This window comes from Pristiophorus japonicus, chromosome 1, assembly GCF_044704955.1.
Source record: "Pristiophorus japonicus isolate sPriJap1 chromosome 1, sPriJap1.hap1, whole genome shotgun sequence".
Taxonomy (NCBI): Eukaryota; Metazoa; Chordata; class Chondrichthyes; family Pristiophoridae; genus Pristiophorus; species Pristiophorus japonicus.
Window position 1 is genome coordinate 198,086,547 of NC_091977.1, and position 15,862 is coordinate 198,102,408.

The 15,862-nt window shown below is 44.1% G+C and overlaps 1 protein-coding gene across 2 annotated transcripts in view; it reads left to right on the forward strand.

Moving 5' to 3' along the window:
• hexb (hexosaminidase B (beta polypeptide)) overlaps positions 1-15,862 on the forward strand; it is an 87,064-nt gene that overhangs the window by 22,762 nt on the left and 48,440 nt on the right. For both annotated transcript variants that reach the window (XM_070885945.1, XM_070885946.1), the window contains exons 6-8: positions 6,664-6,793; positions 11,543-11,723; positions 13,677-13,763. In XM_070885945.1, the coding sequence (XP_070742046.1) occupies positions 6,664-6,793; positions 11,543-11,723; positions 13,677-13,763 (398 nt within the window). The remainder of the gene's footprint in view (positions 1-6,663; positions 6,794-11,542; positions 11,724-13,676; positions 13,764-15,862) is intronic.

Here is a 15,862-nt window from a genome sequence, read left to right on the forward strand (position 1 = left end):
GTCAGTTTTTATGTTCCCTAGAAGCTTCCTCGGCGAACTCTTTTTTTTTTTTTCCCCGCTCTTAATTAAACCCTTAGTCTTCCTCTGAATTCTAAATTTCTCCCAGTCCTCAGGTTTGTTGCTTTTTCTAGCCAAATTATATGCCTCTTCCTTGGCTTTAGGACTATCCTTAATTTCCCTTGTTAGCCATGGTTGAGCCACCTTCCCTGTTTTATTTTTACTCCAGATAGAGATGTACAATTGCTGAAGTTCATCCATATGATCTTTAAATGTTTGCCATTGCTTATCTACCGTCAACCCTTTAAGTATCCTTTGCCAGTCTATTCTAACCAATTCACACCTCATACCATCGAAGTTACCTTTCCTTAAGTTCAGGACCCTAGTTTCCGAATTAACTGTCACACTCAATCTTAAAGAATTCTACCATATTATGGTCAATCTTCCCCAAGCGGCCTCGCATAACAAGATTGCTAATTAGTCCCTTCTCATTACATATCACCCAGTCTAGGATGGCCAGCTCTCTAGTTGGTTCCTTGATGTATTGGTCTAGGAAACCATCTCTTATACACTCCAGGAAATCCTCCTCCATAGTGTTGCTACCAGTTTGGTTAGCCCAATCAATATACAGATTAAAGTCACCCATGATAACTGCTGTACCCTTATTGCATGTGTTCCTAATTTCCTGTTTCATGCTATCCCCAACATCCCTACTACTGTTTGGTGGTCTGTACACAACTCCCACTGATGTTTTCTGCCCTTTGATGTTTCGCAGCTCTACCCATAGATTCCACATCATCCATGCTAATGTCTTTCCTTACTATTGCGTTAATCTCCTCTTTAACCAGTAATGCTACCCCACCTCCTTTTCCTTCCTGTCTGTCATAAGAACATAAGAATTAGGAACAGGAGTAGGCCATCTAGCCCCTCGAGCCTGCTCCGCCATTCAATAAGATCATGGCTGATCTGGCCATGGACTCGGCTCCATTTACCCGCCCTCTCCCCGTAATCCTTAATTCCCTTATTGGTTAAAAATCTATCTATCTAACTTGAATACATTCAATGAGCTAGCCTCAACTGTTTCCTTAGGCAGAGAATTCCACGGATTCACAACCCTCTGGGAGAAGAAATTCCTTCTCAACTCGGTTTTAAATTGGCTCCCCTGTATTTTGAGGCTGTGCCCCCTAGTTCTAGCCTCCCCTACCAGTGGAAACAACCTCTCTGCCTCTATCTTGTCTATCCCTTTCATTATTTTAAATGTTTCTATAAAATCACCCCTCATCCTTCTGAACTCCAACGAGTAAAGACCCAGTCTACTCAATCTATCATCATAAGGTAACCCCCTCATCTCTGGAATCAGCCTAGTGAATCGTCTCTGTACCCCCTCCAAAGCTAGTATATCCTTCCTTAAGTGAGGTGACCAAAATTGCATGCAGTATTGCAGGTGCGGCCTTACCAATACCCTATACAGTTGCAGCAGGACCTCCCTGCTTTTGTACTCCATCCCTCTCGCAATGAAGGCCAACATTCCATTCGCCTTCCTGATTACCTGCTGCACCTGCAAACTAACTTTTTGGGATTCATGCACAAGGACCCCCAGGTCCCTCTGCATCTCAGCATGTTGTAATTTCTCCCCATTCAAATAATATTCCCTTTTACTGTTTAATTTTCCCAAGGTGGATGACCTCACACTGTCCCTCCTGAATATTGAATACCCCTGGATGTTGAGTTCCCAGCCTTGGTTACCTTGGAGCCATGTCTCCATAATCCCAATTACATCATATCTGTTAACCACTATCTGCGCAGTCAATTCATCCACCTTATTACGAATGCTCCTCTCATTGAGACTCAGTGCCTTCAGGATTGTTTTTTAACTTTTTTTTTTGTCCTTTTTTAGAATTATGTTGTAATGTGGCCCTTTTTGATTTTTGCCCTTGATTTCTCTGCCCTCCACTCTTGCTTTTCTCCTTCCTACCTTTTTGCTTCTGCCCCCTTTTTACTTCCCTCTGCCTCCCTGCATAGATTTCCATCCCCCCGCCTTTTTAGTTTAAGCCCTCCCCAACAGCATTAGCAAACACTGCCTAGGACATCTGTTCCAGTCCTGCCCAAGTGCACTGTCTGGTTTGTACTGTCCCACCTCTCCCAGAACTGGTTCCAATGCCCCAGGAATTTGAATCCCTCCCCCTTGCACCATTCCTCAAGCCACGTATTTAGCTGAGCTATCCTGCAATTCCAACTTGGCTACATTATACTCGGTTCCTTCATCGAAGCCGTTAATATAGATTGTAAATAGTTGGGGTCCCAGCGCTGATCCCTGCGGCACCCCACTAGTCACTGATTGCCAACCCGAGAATGAACCATTTATCCTGACTGTTTTCTGTTAGTTGGCCAATCCTCTATGCTAATATATTACCCCAACCCCATGAACTTTTTTATCTTGTGCCTTTTATGTGGCACCTTGTCAAATGCCTTCTGGAAGTCCAAATACACCACATCCACTGGTTTCCCCTTTATCCACCCTGTTCGTTACATCCTCAAAGAATTCCAGCAAATTTGTCAAACATGACTTCCCCTTCATGAATCCATGCCGACTCTGCCTGACTGAATTATGCTTTTCCAAGTGTCCTGCAACTGCTTCTTTAATAATGGACTGCAACATTTTCCGCACCACAGATGTGAGGCTAACTGGTCGATAGTTTCCTGCTTTTTGCCTGCCTCCTTTTTTTAAATAGGGGTGTTACATTTGCAGTTTTCCAATCCAATCTGATGGGACCTCTTCAGAGTCTTGAGTCCAGGAAATTTTGGTAAATTAAACCAATACATCCACTATCCCTGTCACTCCTCTTAACGACCCTAGGACGCAAGCTATCAGGTCCAGGGGATTTTATCTACCTTTAGTCCCACAAAAGCAAAAGACAGAAAGGAGATGAGGAAAAGTGGAGGGCAGAGAAACACAAGGCAAAGAACAAAAAGGGCCACTGTACAGCAAAATTCTAAAAGGACAAAGGGTGTTAAAAAAACAAGCCTGAAGGCTTTGTGTCTTAATGCAAGGAGTATCCGTAATAAGGTGGATGAATTATCTGCAAATAGATGTTAACAAATATGTGATTGGGATTACAGCGACGTGGCTCCAGGATGATCAGGGCTGGGAACTCAACATCCAGGGGTATTCAACATTCAGGAAGGATAGAATAAAAGGAAAAGGAGGTGGGGTAGCATTGCTGGTTAAAGAGGAGATTAATGCAATAGTTAGGAAGGACATTAGCTTGGATGATGTGGAATCTATATGGGTAGAGCTGCAGAACACCAAAGGGCAAAAAACGTTAGTGAGAGTTGTGTACAGACCTCCAAACAGTAGTAGTGATGATGGGGAGGGCATCAAACAGGAAATTAAGGGTGCATGCAATAAAGGTGCAGCAGTTATAATGGGTGACTTTAATATGCACATAGATTGGGCTAACCAAACTGGAAGCAATACGGTGGAGGAGGATTCCTGGAGTGCATACGGGATGGTTTTCTAGACCAATATGTCGAGGAACCAACTAGGGGGTAGGCCATCTTAGACTGGGTGTTGTGTAATGAGAGAGGATTAATTAGCAATCTCATTGTGCAAGGCCCCTTGGGGAAGAGTGACCATAATATGGTGGAATTCTGCATTAGGATGGAGAATGAAACAGTTAATTCAGAGACCATGGTCCAGAACTTAAAGAAGGCTAACTTTGAAGGTATGAGGCGTGAATTGGCTAGGATAGATTGGCGAATGATACTTGAGGGGTTGACTGTGGATGGGCAATGGCAGACATTTAGAGACCGCATGGATGAACTACAACAACTGTACATTCCTGTCTGGCGTAAAAATAAAAAAGGGAAGGTGGCTCAACCGTGGCTATCAAGGGAAATCAGGGATAGTATTAAAGCCAAGGAAGTGGCATACAAATTGGCCAGAAATAGCAGCGAACCCGGGGACTGGGAGAAATTTAGAACTCAGCAGAGGAGGACAAAGGATTTGATTAGGGCAGGGAAAATGGAGTACGAGAAGAAGCTTGCAGGGAACATTAAGACGGATTGCAAAAGTTTCTATAGATATGTAAAGAGAAAAAGGTTAGTAAAGACAAACGAAGGTCCCCTGCAGTCAGAATCAGGGGAAGTCATAACAGGGAACAAAGAAATGGCAGACCAATTGAACACGTACTTTGGTTTGGTATTCACTAAGGAGGACACAAACAACCTTCTGGATATAAAAGGGGTCAGAGGGTCTAGTAAGGAGGAGGAACTGAGGGAAATCCTTATTAGTCGGGAAATTGTGTTGGGGAAATTGATGGGATTGAAGGCCGATAAATCCCTAGGGCCTGATGGACTGCATCCCAGAGTACTTAAGGAGGTGGCCTTGGAAATAGCTGATGCATTGACAGTCATTTTCCAACATTCCATTGATTCTGGATCAGTTCCTATTGAGTGGAAGATAGCCAATGTAACCCCACTTTTTAAAAAAGGAGGGAGAGAGAAAACACGGAATTATAGACCGGTCAGACTGACCTCAGTAGTGGGTAAAATGATGGAATCAATTATTAAGGATGTCATAGCAGCGCATTTGGAAAGAGGTGACATGATAGGTCCAAGTCAGCATGGATTTGTGAAAGGGAAATCATGCTTGACAAATCTTTTGGAATTTTTGGAGGATGTTTCCAGTAGAGTGGACAAGGGAGAACCAGTTGATGTGGTATATTTGGACTTTCAGAAGGCTTTCGATAAGGTCCCAAACAAGAGATTAATGTGCAAAGTTAAAGCACATGGTATTGGGGGTAGTGTGCTGACATGGATTGAGAACTGGTTGTCAGACAGGAAGCAAAGAGTAGGAGTAAATGGGTACTTTTCAGAATGGCAGGCAGTGACTAGTGGGGTACCGCAAGGTTCTGTGCTGGGGCCCCAGCTGTTTACACTGTACATTAATGATTTAGACGAGGGGATTAAATGTAGTATCTCCAAATTTGCGGATGACACTAAGTTGGGTGGCAGTGTGAGCTGCGGGGAGGATGCTATGAGGCTGCAGAGTGACTTGGATAGGTTAGGTGAGTGGGCAAATGCATGGCAGATGAAGTATAATGTGGATAAATGTGAGGTTATCCACTTTGGTGGTAAAAACAGAGAGACAGACTATTATCTGAATGGTGACAGATTAGGAAAAGGGGAGGTGCAACGAGACCTGGGTGTCATGGTACATCAGTCATTGAAGGTTGGCATGCAGGTACAGCAGGCGGTTAAGAAAGCAAATGGCATGTTGGCCTTCATAGTAAGGGGATTTGAGTACAGGGGCAGGGAGGTGTTGCTACAGTTGTACAGGGCATTGGTGAGGCCACACCTGGAGTATTGTGTACAGTTTTGGTCTCCTAACTTGAGGAAGGACATTCTTGCTATTGAGGGAGTGCAGCGAAGGTTCACCAGACTGATTCCCGGGATGGCGGGACTGACCTATCAAGAAAGACTGGATCAACTGGGCTTGTATTCACTGGAGTTCAGAAGAATGAGAGGGGACCTCATAGAAACGTTTAAAATTCTGATGGGTTCAGACAGGTTAGATCCAGGAAGAATGTTCCCAATGTTGGGGAAGTCCAGAACCAGGGGTCACAGTCTAAGGATAAGGGGTAAGCCATTTAGGACCGAGATGAGGAGAAACTTCTTCACCTAGAGAGTGGTGAATCTGTGGAATTCTCTACCACAGAAAGTTGTTGAGGCCAATTCACTAAATATATTAAAAAAGGAGTTAGATGAAGTCCTTACTACTCGGGGGATCAAGGGGTATGGCGAGAAAGCAGGAATGGGGTACTGAAGTTGCATGTTCAGCCATGAACTCATTGAATGGCGGTGCAGGCTAGAAGGGCCGAATGGCCTACTCCTGCACCTATTTTCTATGTTTCTATTTTACTGAGTATCACTCCTTAGTGATTGTGATTGTGTTAAGTTCCTCCCTCCCATATAGCCCCTTGACTATCCACTGTTGGGATATTTTTAGTGTCCTCTACTGTAAAGACTGATACAAAATATTTGCTCAGAGTTTTTGCCACCTCCATGTTTCCCATCCCTAATTCCCTGGTTTCATCCTCCATGGAAATCTCTGGCCTCTTATGTGATCTCCTTGGCCCACCATTGCCCATGTTTTGAGGTCTGGCCTTGTATTCCTCCACTCCTGTTCTGATGGCAGTTCCTCTGTTGAAATATCCCATTTGTTGCTTTCAATGGTAGCAATCATTAGCATCAAACCTGTAATTTATTTTTCCTTGCTCAGTAGTCCAATGTCTCACCACCAATGTTACTATTAAATATATTTTTTCCTACCTGGCTGTGCCATATCTCTTCCAGTGACTTCAGCTGGTGAGCGGCCTGTGTGGGACCTCTCGATCAGTGCACCGTGCACCTTGGGGGAGCATTGCTCATCACCTCCAAGTAGCATTATATAACTCAGCACACACCAGGAATGTTTTTCTTCCATATGATTCTGTGGTACACTTACTCAGAATTACATTTGCTTTACAGATGATATTTTGAAAAGGATTGTTTTTGTTTTTATTAAAGAACTATCTGCACTAAAAATGTCAACTTTGGCATCCTTCTCATTAATGCTGGACTTTTCTATTTATTTTAATGCTGAGCTCTCTCCCTTTTTTGTAGGGTGCGTACCATCCATTCACTCACATTTATACATTGACAGATGTCCAAATAATTATTGAATATGCTCGTGAGAGAGGAATTCGGGTCATTCCAGAGTTTGACACTCCAGGGCACACACAGTCGTGGAAAGGTAAGTGAATTATCGCCTAAATAACCAATTATTGCCTTTTGGTGACATTAGTCAATTAAAAAACAGTAAGGAAAAACAAGCTAGTTTTAACCCTTTTGAGCAATGCAGGTAAGGCTGCTGATCAGCATACTTGTCAACAGCAGTACTTCTGGACTTGGGCAGTTTTCAGTATTGTATCTGAGATGCATTTGTAATTAATCTTCAGAATCTGGACTTTTGTTTGACTGAACTTTTTTTGTTTAAAAGCAAAAACTTGCAAATTAAACAGATAAAAGTGAGAAGCTTTTAAACTAAGTCATGCCTAGCACAGGGGAAGATGGTTGTAGCTGGTCAATCATCTCAGCCCGACAACATCACTGCAGGAGTTCCTCAGAGCAGTGTCTTAGGCCCAACCATCTTCAGCTGCTTCATCAATGACCTTCCCTCCATCATAAGGTCAGAAGTGGGGATGTTTGCTGATTGTAGAGTGTTCAGTTCCATTCGCAACTCAAAGTGAAGCAGTCCATGCCTGCATGCAGCAAGACCTGGATGACATTCAGGCTTGGGCTGATAAGTGGCAAGTAACATTCATGCCAGGTAATGACTGTCTCCAATAATCGAGAGTTGAGCCACCTCCCCATGACATTCAACGGCATTAGCATTGCTGAATTCCTCACCAACATCCTGGAGATAACCATTGAACAGAAACTTAACTGGACCAGCCACACATACTGTGGCAACAAGAGCGGGTCAGAGGCTGGGTATTCTACGACGAGTATGTCGTGTCCTGACTCCCTAAAGCCTTTCCATCATGTCAGAGGTGTGATGGAATACTCTCCACTTGCATGGATGAGTGCAGCTCCAATAACACTCGCTCAACACCATCCAGGACAAAGCAGCCTGCTTGATTTGCATCTCATTCACCACCTTCAACATTCACTCCCTTCACCACCAGTGCGCTTTAGCTGCAGTGTGTATTATCAACAAAATGCACTGCAGCAACTTGCCAAGGCTTCTTCAAAAGCACCTCCCAAACCTGCGACCTCTACCACCTGGAAGGACAAGGGCAGCAGGCAAATGGGAACACTATCACCTGCAAGTTCCCCTGAGTTACACACCGTCCTGACTGAGAAATATATTGCTGTTCCTTCATCACTGGGTCAAAATCCTTGAACTCCCTCTCTAACAGTACTGTGGGATTACTTTCACCACATGGAGGGCAAGTGGTTCAAGGTGCTCTCCACCACCTTCTCCAGGGCAATTAGGAATGGACAATAAATGCTGGCCTTGCCAGCGACACCCACATCCTGGAACGAATAAACAAAAAATTTGAATAAAAATGAGAATTGTTTGATATTCCAGCAATTTACTATAGTAAAAATTGAAGGAAGATCATTTGGATAAGCATAGATGTGTTTAATAAAATGTATTCATCCATTGTAGGATTTGCGCCACAAGTCAGGCAATGACCTCCAACAAGTGAGAGTCTAACCACCGCCCCATGACATTCAACGGCATTACTATTGCCGAATCCCCATCATCCTGGGGGTCGCCATTGACCAGAAACTTAACTGGACCAGACACACACATACTGTGGCAACAAGAGCAGGTCAGAGGCTGAGTATTCTGTGGCGTGTGTCTCACCTTATGACTCCCCAAAGCGCAAGTTAGGAGTGGGGTGGGATACTCTCCACTTGCCTGGATGAGTGCAGCTCCAACAACACTCCTACACCATCCAGGACAAAGCAGCCCACTTGATTGGCACCCCATCCACCACTTTCAACATTCATTCCCTACACCACTGGTGCACTGTGGCTGCAGTGTGCACCATCTACAAGATACACTGCATCAACTCGCCAAGGCTTCTTTGATAGCATCTCCCAAACCAGTGACCTCATCTACCTAGAAGGATGAGGGCAGTAGGTGTATGGGAACACCATCACCTCCAAGTACCCCTCCAAGTTATACACCATCCTGACTTGGAAATATATTGCTGTTCCTTTATCATTGGGTCAAAATCCTGGAACGCCCTAACAGCACTGTTGGAGTACCTTCACCCATGGACTGCAGCAGTTCAAGGTGGTGACTCACTGCCACCTTGAGGGCAATTGGGGCTGGGCAATAAATGCTGGCCTTGCCAGCGACGCCCACATCACAGAACAAATTTTTTTTTTTTTAAACTGAATAAAAATAAGAATTGGTTGATTAGTATTCCTGGAATTTACTAAAATTGAAGGAAGATAATTTGGATAAGCATAGATGTGTTTGGTTAATTACATTTTATTAATCATCCATGGTAATTTGAGACCCCCATAAAACTGTTGCTCAGTGGTACTGATTGGAGCCATGGCTCCAGATCCAGTGATGCCATCCTTCTGGCCAAGAATAGAAGTGGTACCCCAAAACACACCTGTCCTCACACTTTTCTAAAGAATAATTGTAGTACTATTGGGCCCAAGTTTCGAGCCAAGCCTAGAACGGCGCAGTCCCGACCTGGGCGCCCGTTTTTCACGCCACAAAGTGCGCCTAAAAAAACCCTCCGTATTCTCCACCTCCCTGCAGGTCCTCTGGCCCTCGGCGCAGTGCAGCAGGAGCTGTAGGGGGGGCGGAGCCAGGTCCCTGTGCTGAAAACAGTGCCGGGACCTCTGCACATGCGCGCTACAGTGGGCACGCAAGTGCAGTAGCTCCAGGCGCCCGAAACTGTGTGGGCGGGGCCTGAAGCACGCAGCCCCTAGCCCTGGCCGAATGGCCTCACTGGGGCTGCGTGAATAAGGCTCCTCCCACGCCCAGCTCCTGCTTCCTCCTGACCCGACTCGACTCCCGCTTCCCCCCGCCCCGGACCGGACCGACACCCGCCTCGACTGGACCCGACCCCGCTCCCGCTTTCCCCCCACCCCCCCCCCGACTGGATCCGACCCGACTCCCGCTCCCGCTCCCTCCCCCTCCCCCGACTGGACCCGACCCGCTCCCCCCCGACCCGACCTGACTCCTGCTCTCTCTCCCCCCCCCCCGACTGGACCCGACCGGACTCCCGACTCCCGCTCCCGCTCCTGCTCCCTCCCCCCCAACTGCCGCTTACCCCACCCCCCCCCCCCCCCCCCCCCGACTGGATCCGACCTGACCTCCCTCTCCCCGACCTGACCCTCCCCCTCCCCTCCCTCCGACCCGACCCGACCCAACGCCACCTACCTGTAAATCTGGTGCTGGGGACGGGCCCGGCCCGAAGTTTCGGGCCGGCCCGTTCAGCCTTCGGTCCCGAAAGGCCTGCCTGAAGCACTTTCACACAGGTAGGAACATGGTTTATTTAATCTTTTCTTTGCTTATAAATTTTTATTCAGGTTGGATTTATTTGTATAATATTTGTATAAGTATAACTAAGGATTTATTGTAGAATTTAATGACTTCCCTTCCTCCCCCTCCCCCCCCCCCCCACCTCGTTCCCGACGCCTAATTTGTAACCTACGCCTGATTTTTTTTAATGTGTAGACAAGGTTTTTTTCAAGCGTACAAAAATCTTCACTTATTCCATTCTAAGTTGGTTTGGAGTACGTTTTCACTGGGACGTTTGAAATCAGGCGTCAGTGGCTGGACACGCGCCCTTTTGAAAATAAAATTCTGTTCCAAAGTGAAACTGTTCTACCTGACTAGAACTGCAGAAAACTAAATGTGGAGAATTCCGATTTCTACGATACTCCGTTCTACACCAGTTGCTCCTAAAAAATCAGGAGCAAATCGTGTGGAAACTTGGGGCCATTGAGTTTACATTTTTGTAATATTCTTTAAAAGCATGTCAATCTACAATGAAAATGAAATTGAAGACCAGTGCTGTGCAAAAGGCTGGGTTGGTTAACTTTGCTATTAGATTGTGGAATTATACTTTTTGGAACTAGGTGACCCAATAGAATGCTGCCCTTTCACCTTTCTCTGGGCATTATTCAAGTCGAGTAAGTCTCCACGCTCCTATAGGGAGGAGAGTCCTCGGCTACAAGGACAGAAGAGAAACTGGTGCTCTCCATTAGAATAAAGTACTTGTAAGTGCAGATCTGAAAATTGTTCAAAATTATGAATGGCTTTGATGAGGTAAATTGTGGGATGGATGGGGAACTATTTTCACTAATTGAGTAGGAATTAAAAGGCACATTTAAGATCAGCCATTTCTCATTATGTGGAGGATTACCAGAAATAACGGTAGTGGCAAACAGTATGTGGTGGGATGGGGGGGGGGGTGGGGAGGGTGCACCATGAAGGCAGGGGAATGAGCCAAGTGGATAGCAGTCTTTCAGTAGCTGAGCCAAATGGTTGCCTCCTGCTGTGAATTTCAGCCTCATTTCCAAAGGTGTAGGCCAACTGCATGAGACTAACAATATTTTAGCAACAATTGGCTGCCTTGTGCAAAAACAAAAGATAGTTGGTATGAGAAGTGCAAAGGTTTAATAAGAAGTGGTAATGTGTCAAGGAGGAAGAGAAGGCTTTTTTTGAGGTTGCAGCTGTAAATTGAGACTAAGTGGAAGGACCATTACTCTGCATCTAGCTATGCTGACCTAACTGGAAAATGTTTAATAACACTGTTCTGTTTCCCAGCACAGTTCCTTTTACTTTGAGCACAACAAAATCACACTTTAAAATCCAGTATTCACTTAAATAATGATATTCCTGTGTAGCCATTATTGGGTAGAATTTTTTTAAATTGGGTTTTTTATAACGAACAGTGTAGTGCTGACCTTGCGTGTAACACAAACTTCCCCTTCCCTCTTTCTTATCTTTGTCTAGGTCAAAGCAACCTTCTTACTCCATGTTATAATGGTGAGAAACTTACTGGATCGTTTGGACCTATAAATCCCACTTTAAATACAACCTATGATTTTATAAATCAACTCTTTAAAGAGATCAGCTGGGTGTTTCCAGATGAGTACATCCATTTGGGAGGAGATGAAGTGAATTTTGATTGCTGGTATGTAAATTCCCTGAAATTTATACCTTGCTTTGTTCAGCTTCTCAATTGAAATATCTCATCATTACTACTACTTAGTTGAATGAATAATCTTCCTAATCATAGAGGAAGTAGGCTTTTTTTAATGCAGTCAAGCACCAAAACTGCGAAGCACAACAAGTGCCCTTTTCAACAAACATGTATATAGTCAAACAAGGTCAAGAAACCTGCTGATCAATTACAACCTCTCCTGGAACTGATGAATCAATATTTCTCAATGTTAAATGCCATGTGTAGGAAGTTCTGAGGGAAGCAAGGGCATAATGTATTGAGTAAAGAATTGCTGTGTCCCCTTCCAAGAATAGCTTGGTAGTACTGCTGGCCGAGTCCTGAAGGGGATTGCTGCCAGACTGGGCCTCCCCCAGGTGGCAAAGCAACCAACCAGTATCCTACTTGACCGTATCCTCACTAACCAATTTGTTGCAGACACATCTGTCCATGATTGCATTGGTCCAAGTGACCACTACATAGTCCTTGTGAAGTCTCTTCGCAGTGAGGACATCCGTGCAATGTCCCACTATTGCCATGCTAAGTAGGACAGATTAAGGATAGATCTGGCTGTCCAAAATTGGGCAATCATTAGGTGCTGTGAGCCATCATCAGCAACAGAATTGTATACCATCAAAAGCTTAACTAAATGGGCTGTCACATCCCTCGCTCTGCCATCACCATCAACCCAAGTTCATTTGAGGTTTGGGGGTGGGGAGAAAAAAGTGTAGAAGGGAATGCCAGAAGCATCACTAGTGCTACCTTTGAATGACAACCCTAGTGAAGCTACTACTTATAGCCACATCAGGCTGTAGACAAAGCTAAGCATGTCCACAAGCATTGGAACAGACCAAAGTTCTGTAACCAGACCACATCCAGCTGAGAAAGGTGGGGGCTACCAAGGAACTGACGAGGGGAGGCTCCATGAATACCTCTATTCTCAACCAAGGTGGAGCCTGAAGATGAAGTGTTTGCAGAGGTCTTCAGTCAAGTGCTGTGAATAATCCTCCTATGGGCACCATCACTGCTGGCGTCCATGCACTTCCATTCACTCCCATGTGACAGTAAGCAACTGAGTATACTAGGCAAAGCAAAGGATATGAATCCTGACAACATCCCAGCTTTAGTGTTGAAGATCTGTGCACCAGAATTAACCACTTCATATCCCTGCCCTTTAACAGCACTATTGTCTCCAAGTTCCTCCATCAACATCTTTGGGAGGGGGGGGGTCACCATTAGCTACCTTAACTGGACCAGTCACATCCATGCAAGGATACAAGAGCAGGGCAAAGACTGGGTGCAATGATTGGATCACCACCTGGAGCATCAAAGCCTCAACAAAGCTCCAATCAGGAGCCTTTCCCCTGTAGCCGCTACTGCTGAGCAGGACAAGAGAAGCAATATAATTCTTGACCACTATTTGGGAGCACCATCACCACAAGAACTGCAGTGGTTTAAAGAGAAGAACAACCACCACTTCAGAGAAACTAGAAATGGGCAGTAAATGCAGCCTTGATGATCTTGCCCACACCAAGCTTTTTTTAAAAAAAAAAAAGTTTGCAACCATATATTTCTTGAAGGAAAAAACAGATCTGTGCCTTGCTAAGGAGTGTAAGGAAACACTAATTCTATTTGGGTGAGTTTGAGACTTTACTGTACACATGCCTGTGGAAATAGGAAGCTGTATATACAGTATACAGCTGTAGGTTGTGTAAGTTAGGTTAACCATAACTGGGTGCATTGTTCAAATCTGCATACTTGTTTCATGTTCGGGTATACCTAAACAAGTTGCATAAATATTGCAGTATTGGTGTATTTGATTTATATTCAGCATGTATACTTGTTAAATGTCTTGTTGGTTATATGAAAATTATTGGCTAGTGCAAGGCTGTACTCATATTGACCCATTTTATATTATTCCTATAGGAAATCCAATCCTAGAATTACACAGTTCATGCAAAAGCAAGGCTTTGGTACTGATTACAGAAAACTTGAATCTTTCTATATCCAGAAGTAAGCATTTTCACTTTTGATGCATTAAATATAGTAACTGTCATTACAGGCTACATGTACACTCTGGATGTTTTGTGCATTATTTTAAAAGAATACTTGATTGAACAGGCTATTATTGCTGTAATCAGTGCAAAATATTTTCACTGTTTGGAGTTAATCTTGTTTAATTGAACTATAGATATCAACTTGCACCCTACAATAACACTCCTGGTTATTTGGCACATATTTCAATTTGTATGAGGCTTACCATGCCTTTTGTTAGCTATGGTGGCTTTTAAACTCAATTCCCTGCTTTTTTCTGTGTCCCTTTTGATACTTTATACTTCCTAAGTACTTATCTATCTACTAAATGCCTCAATTAATTCTGCACATTGCATTCTCTGAAACTTTGATTTTCTTTTAACTTGGAATTCAAGCTAAGCGCTAGTGAAAACCAAAGATAGTTCTTGATTCCTCAACTAGAGGAAAGAGTCCACCCTCTCTGCTCTTTCAACTCCCTTCATTATCTTAAACACTTTAATCGGATCACCCCGAACACCAGTTTACCCACCGTTTTTAAAATGAGCAGTTTTGGGTGCCTTACTTTGGGAAAGATGTCAAGACCATGGAGGTGGAATGGATAGGGCAGAGGAGATTCACTTAAGATAGTAGGGTGGCCAGCATTAGTTGAAGTTATAAATGTAAATCGTAATGGAGAAGTTGAGGTTTTTTTTCAGATGGTTGTTTGGGACAAGCAATGCCATGCAGAAAATGATGCAAGCAGAGATTTTAAAAGGAAGTGGATAAATGGGAGGGAACAAAATTTAATGGGCAAACGAATGGGATTTATTGGAGAGTCTGCTCACGTGATGTGTGGCAGCTTGCTGTGCTGTGACTGGCTCAGAGCTAAGTGCCTTCATCCCAGGTCTAGTCATTACTGGGCTATCTCGAAGGCCAGTAGATCCTTCCTGAGGTATGGTGCCCAAAACTGAACACACTGTTCCAAACATGGTTGCAGTAGTGCCTAATTCCTTTGTTGTATACCTGTTGTGATGAAGCCCAGAAACTCCATTTGGCTTACTGAAAGTGCAAACTATTTAAAAAGATTTCACTAGGTGGACCCTTAAATTCTTTGGTGCATGATCCTTCCCTACTTGCTTAAAACAGAACAACACAAGAAATAGGATTGGGAGTAGGCTATATGGCCCCTCAAGCTGCTCTGCCATTTAATAAGATCATGGCTGATCTGATCTTGGCCTCAACTCCACTTTCCTGCCTGTTCCCCAAAACCTTTGGCTCTCCTATAGTTCAAGAATTTGTCTATCTCAACCTTTAATATATTCAATGACTCAGCCTCCACAGCTCTTTGGGGTAGAGAATTCCAAAGATTCACAACCCGCTGAGAAGAAATTCCTCCATCTTCCATCTTAAATAGTGACCCCTTATTCTGAAGCTATGCCCCTTAGTTCTAGATTTCCCCTATGAAGGGAAACATCCTCTTGGCATCTAACCTGTCCAGCCCCCTCAGAATCTTGTATTTTTCAATAAGATCACCTCTCATTCTTCTTAACACCATTTGAGTACAGGCTCAACCTTTCCTCATAAGACAACCCTTTCATCTCAGGAATCAACTAGTGAACCTTTTCTGAACTGCCTCCAATGCAAGCATATCCCTCCTTAAATAACAAGACCAAAACTGTACGCAGTACTCTAGGTGTGGTCTCACTGATGCTCTGTACAGTTGTAGCAAGACTTCCCTACTTTTATACTCCATTCCCCCTTGCAATAAAGGCCAACATTCAATTTGCCTTCCTAATTACCTGCTATACCTGCATGCTAACATTTTGTTTCATGTATGAGGACACCCAGATCCCTCTGTACTGCAACATTTTGTAGTCTCTCCATTTAAATTATATTTTGCTTTGCTATTCTTCCTACCAAAGTGGATAACTTCACATTTTCCCACATTATAATCCATCTACCAAATTTTTGCCCACTCACTTAACCTATCTATATCCCTTTGCAGACTCTGTCCTCCTCAGAACTTGCTATCTTCTGCAAATTTGGCTACAATACACTCCGTCCCTTCATCCAAGTCATTAATATAGATTGTAAATAGT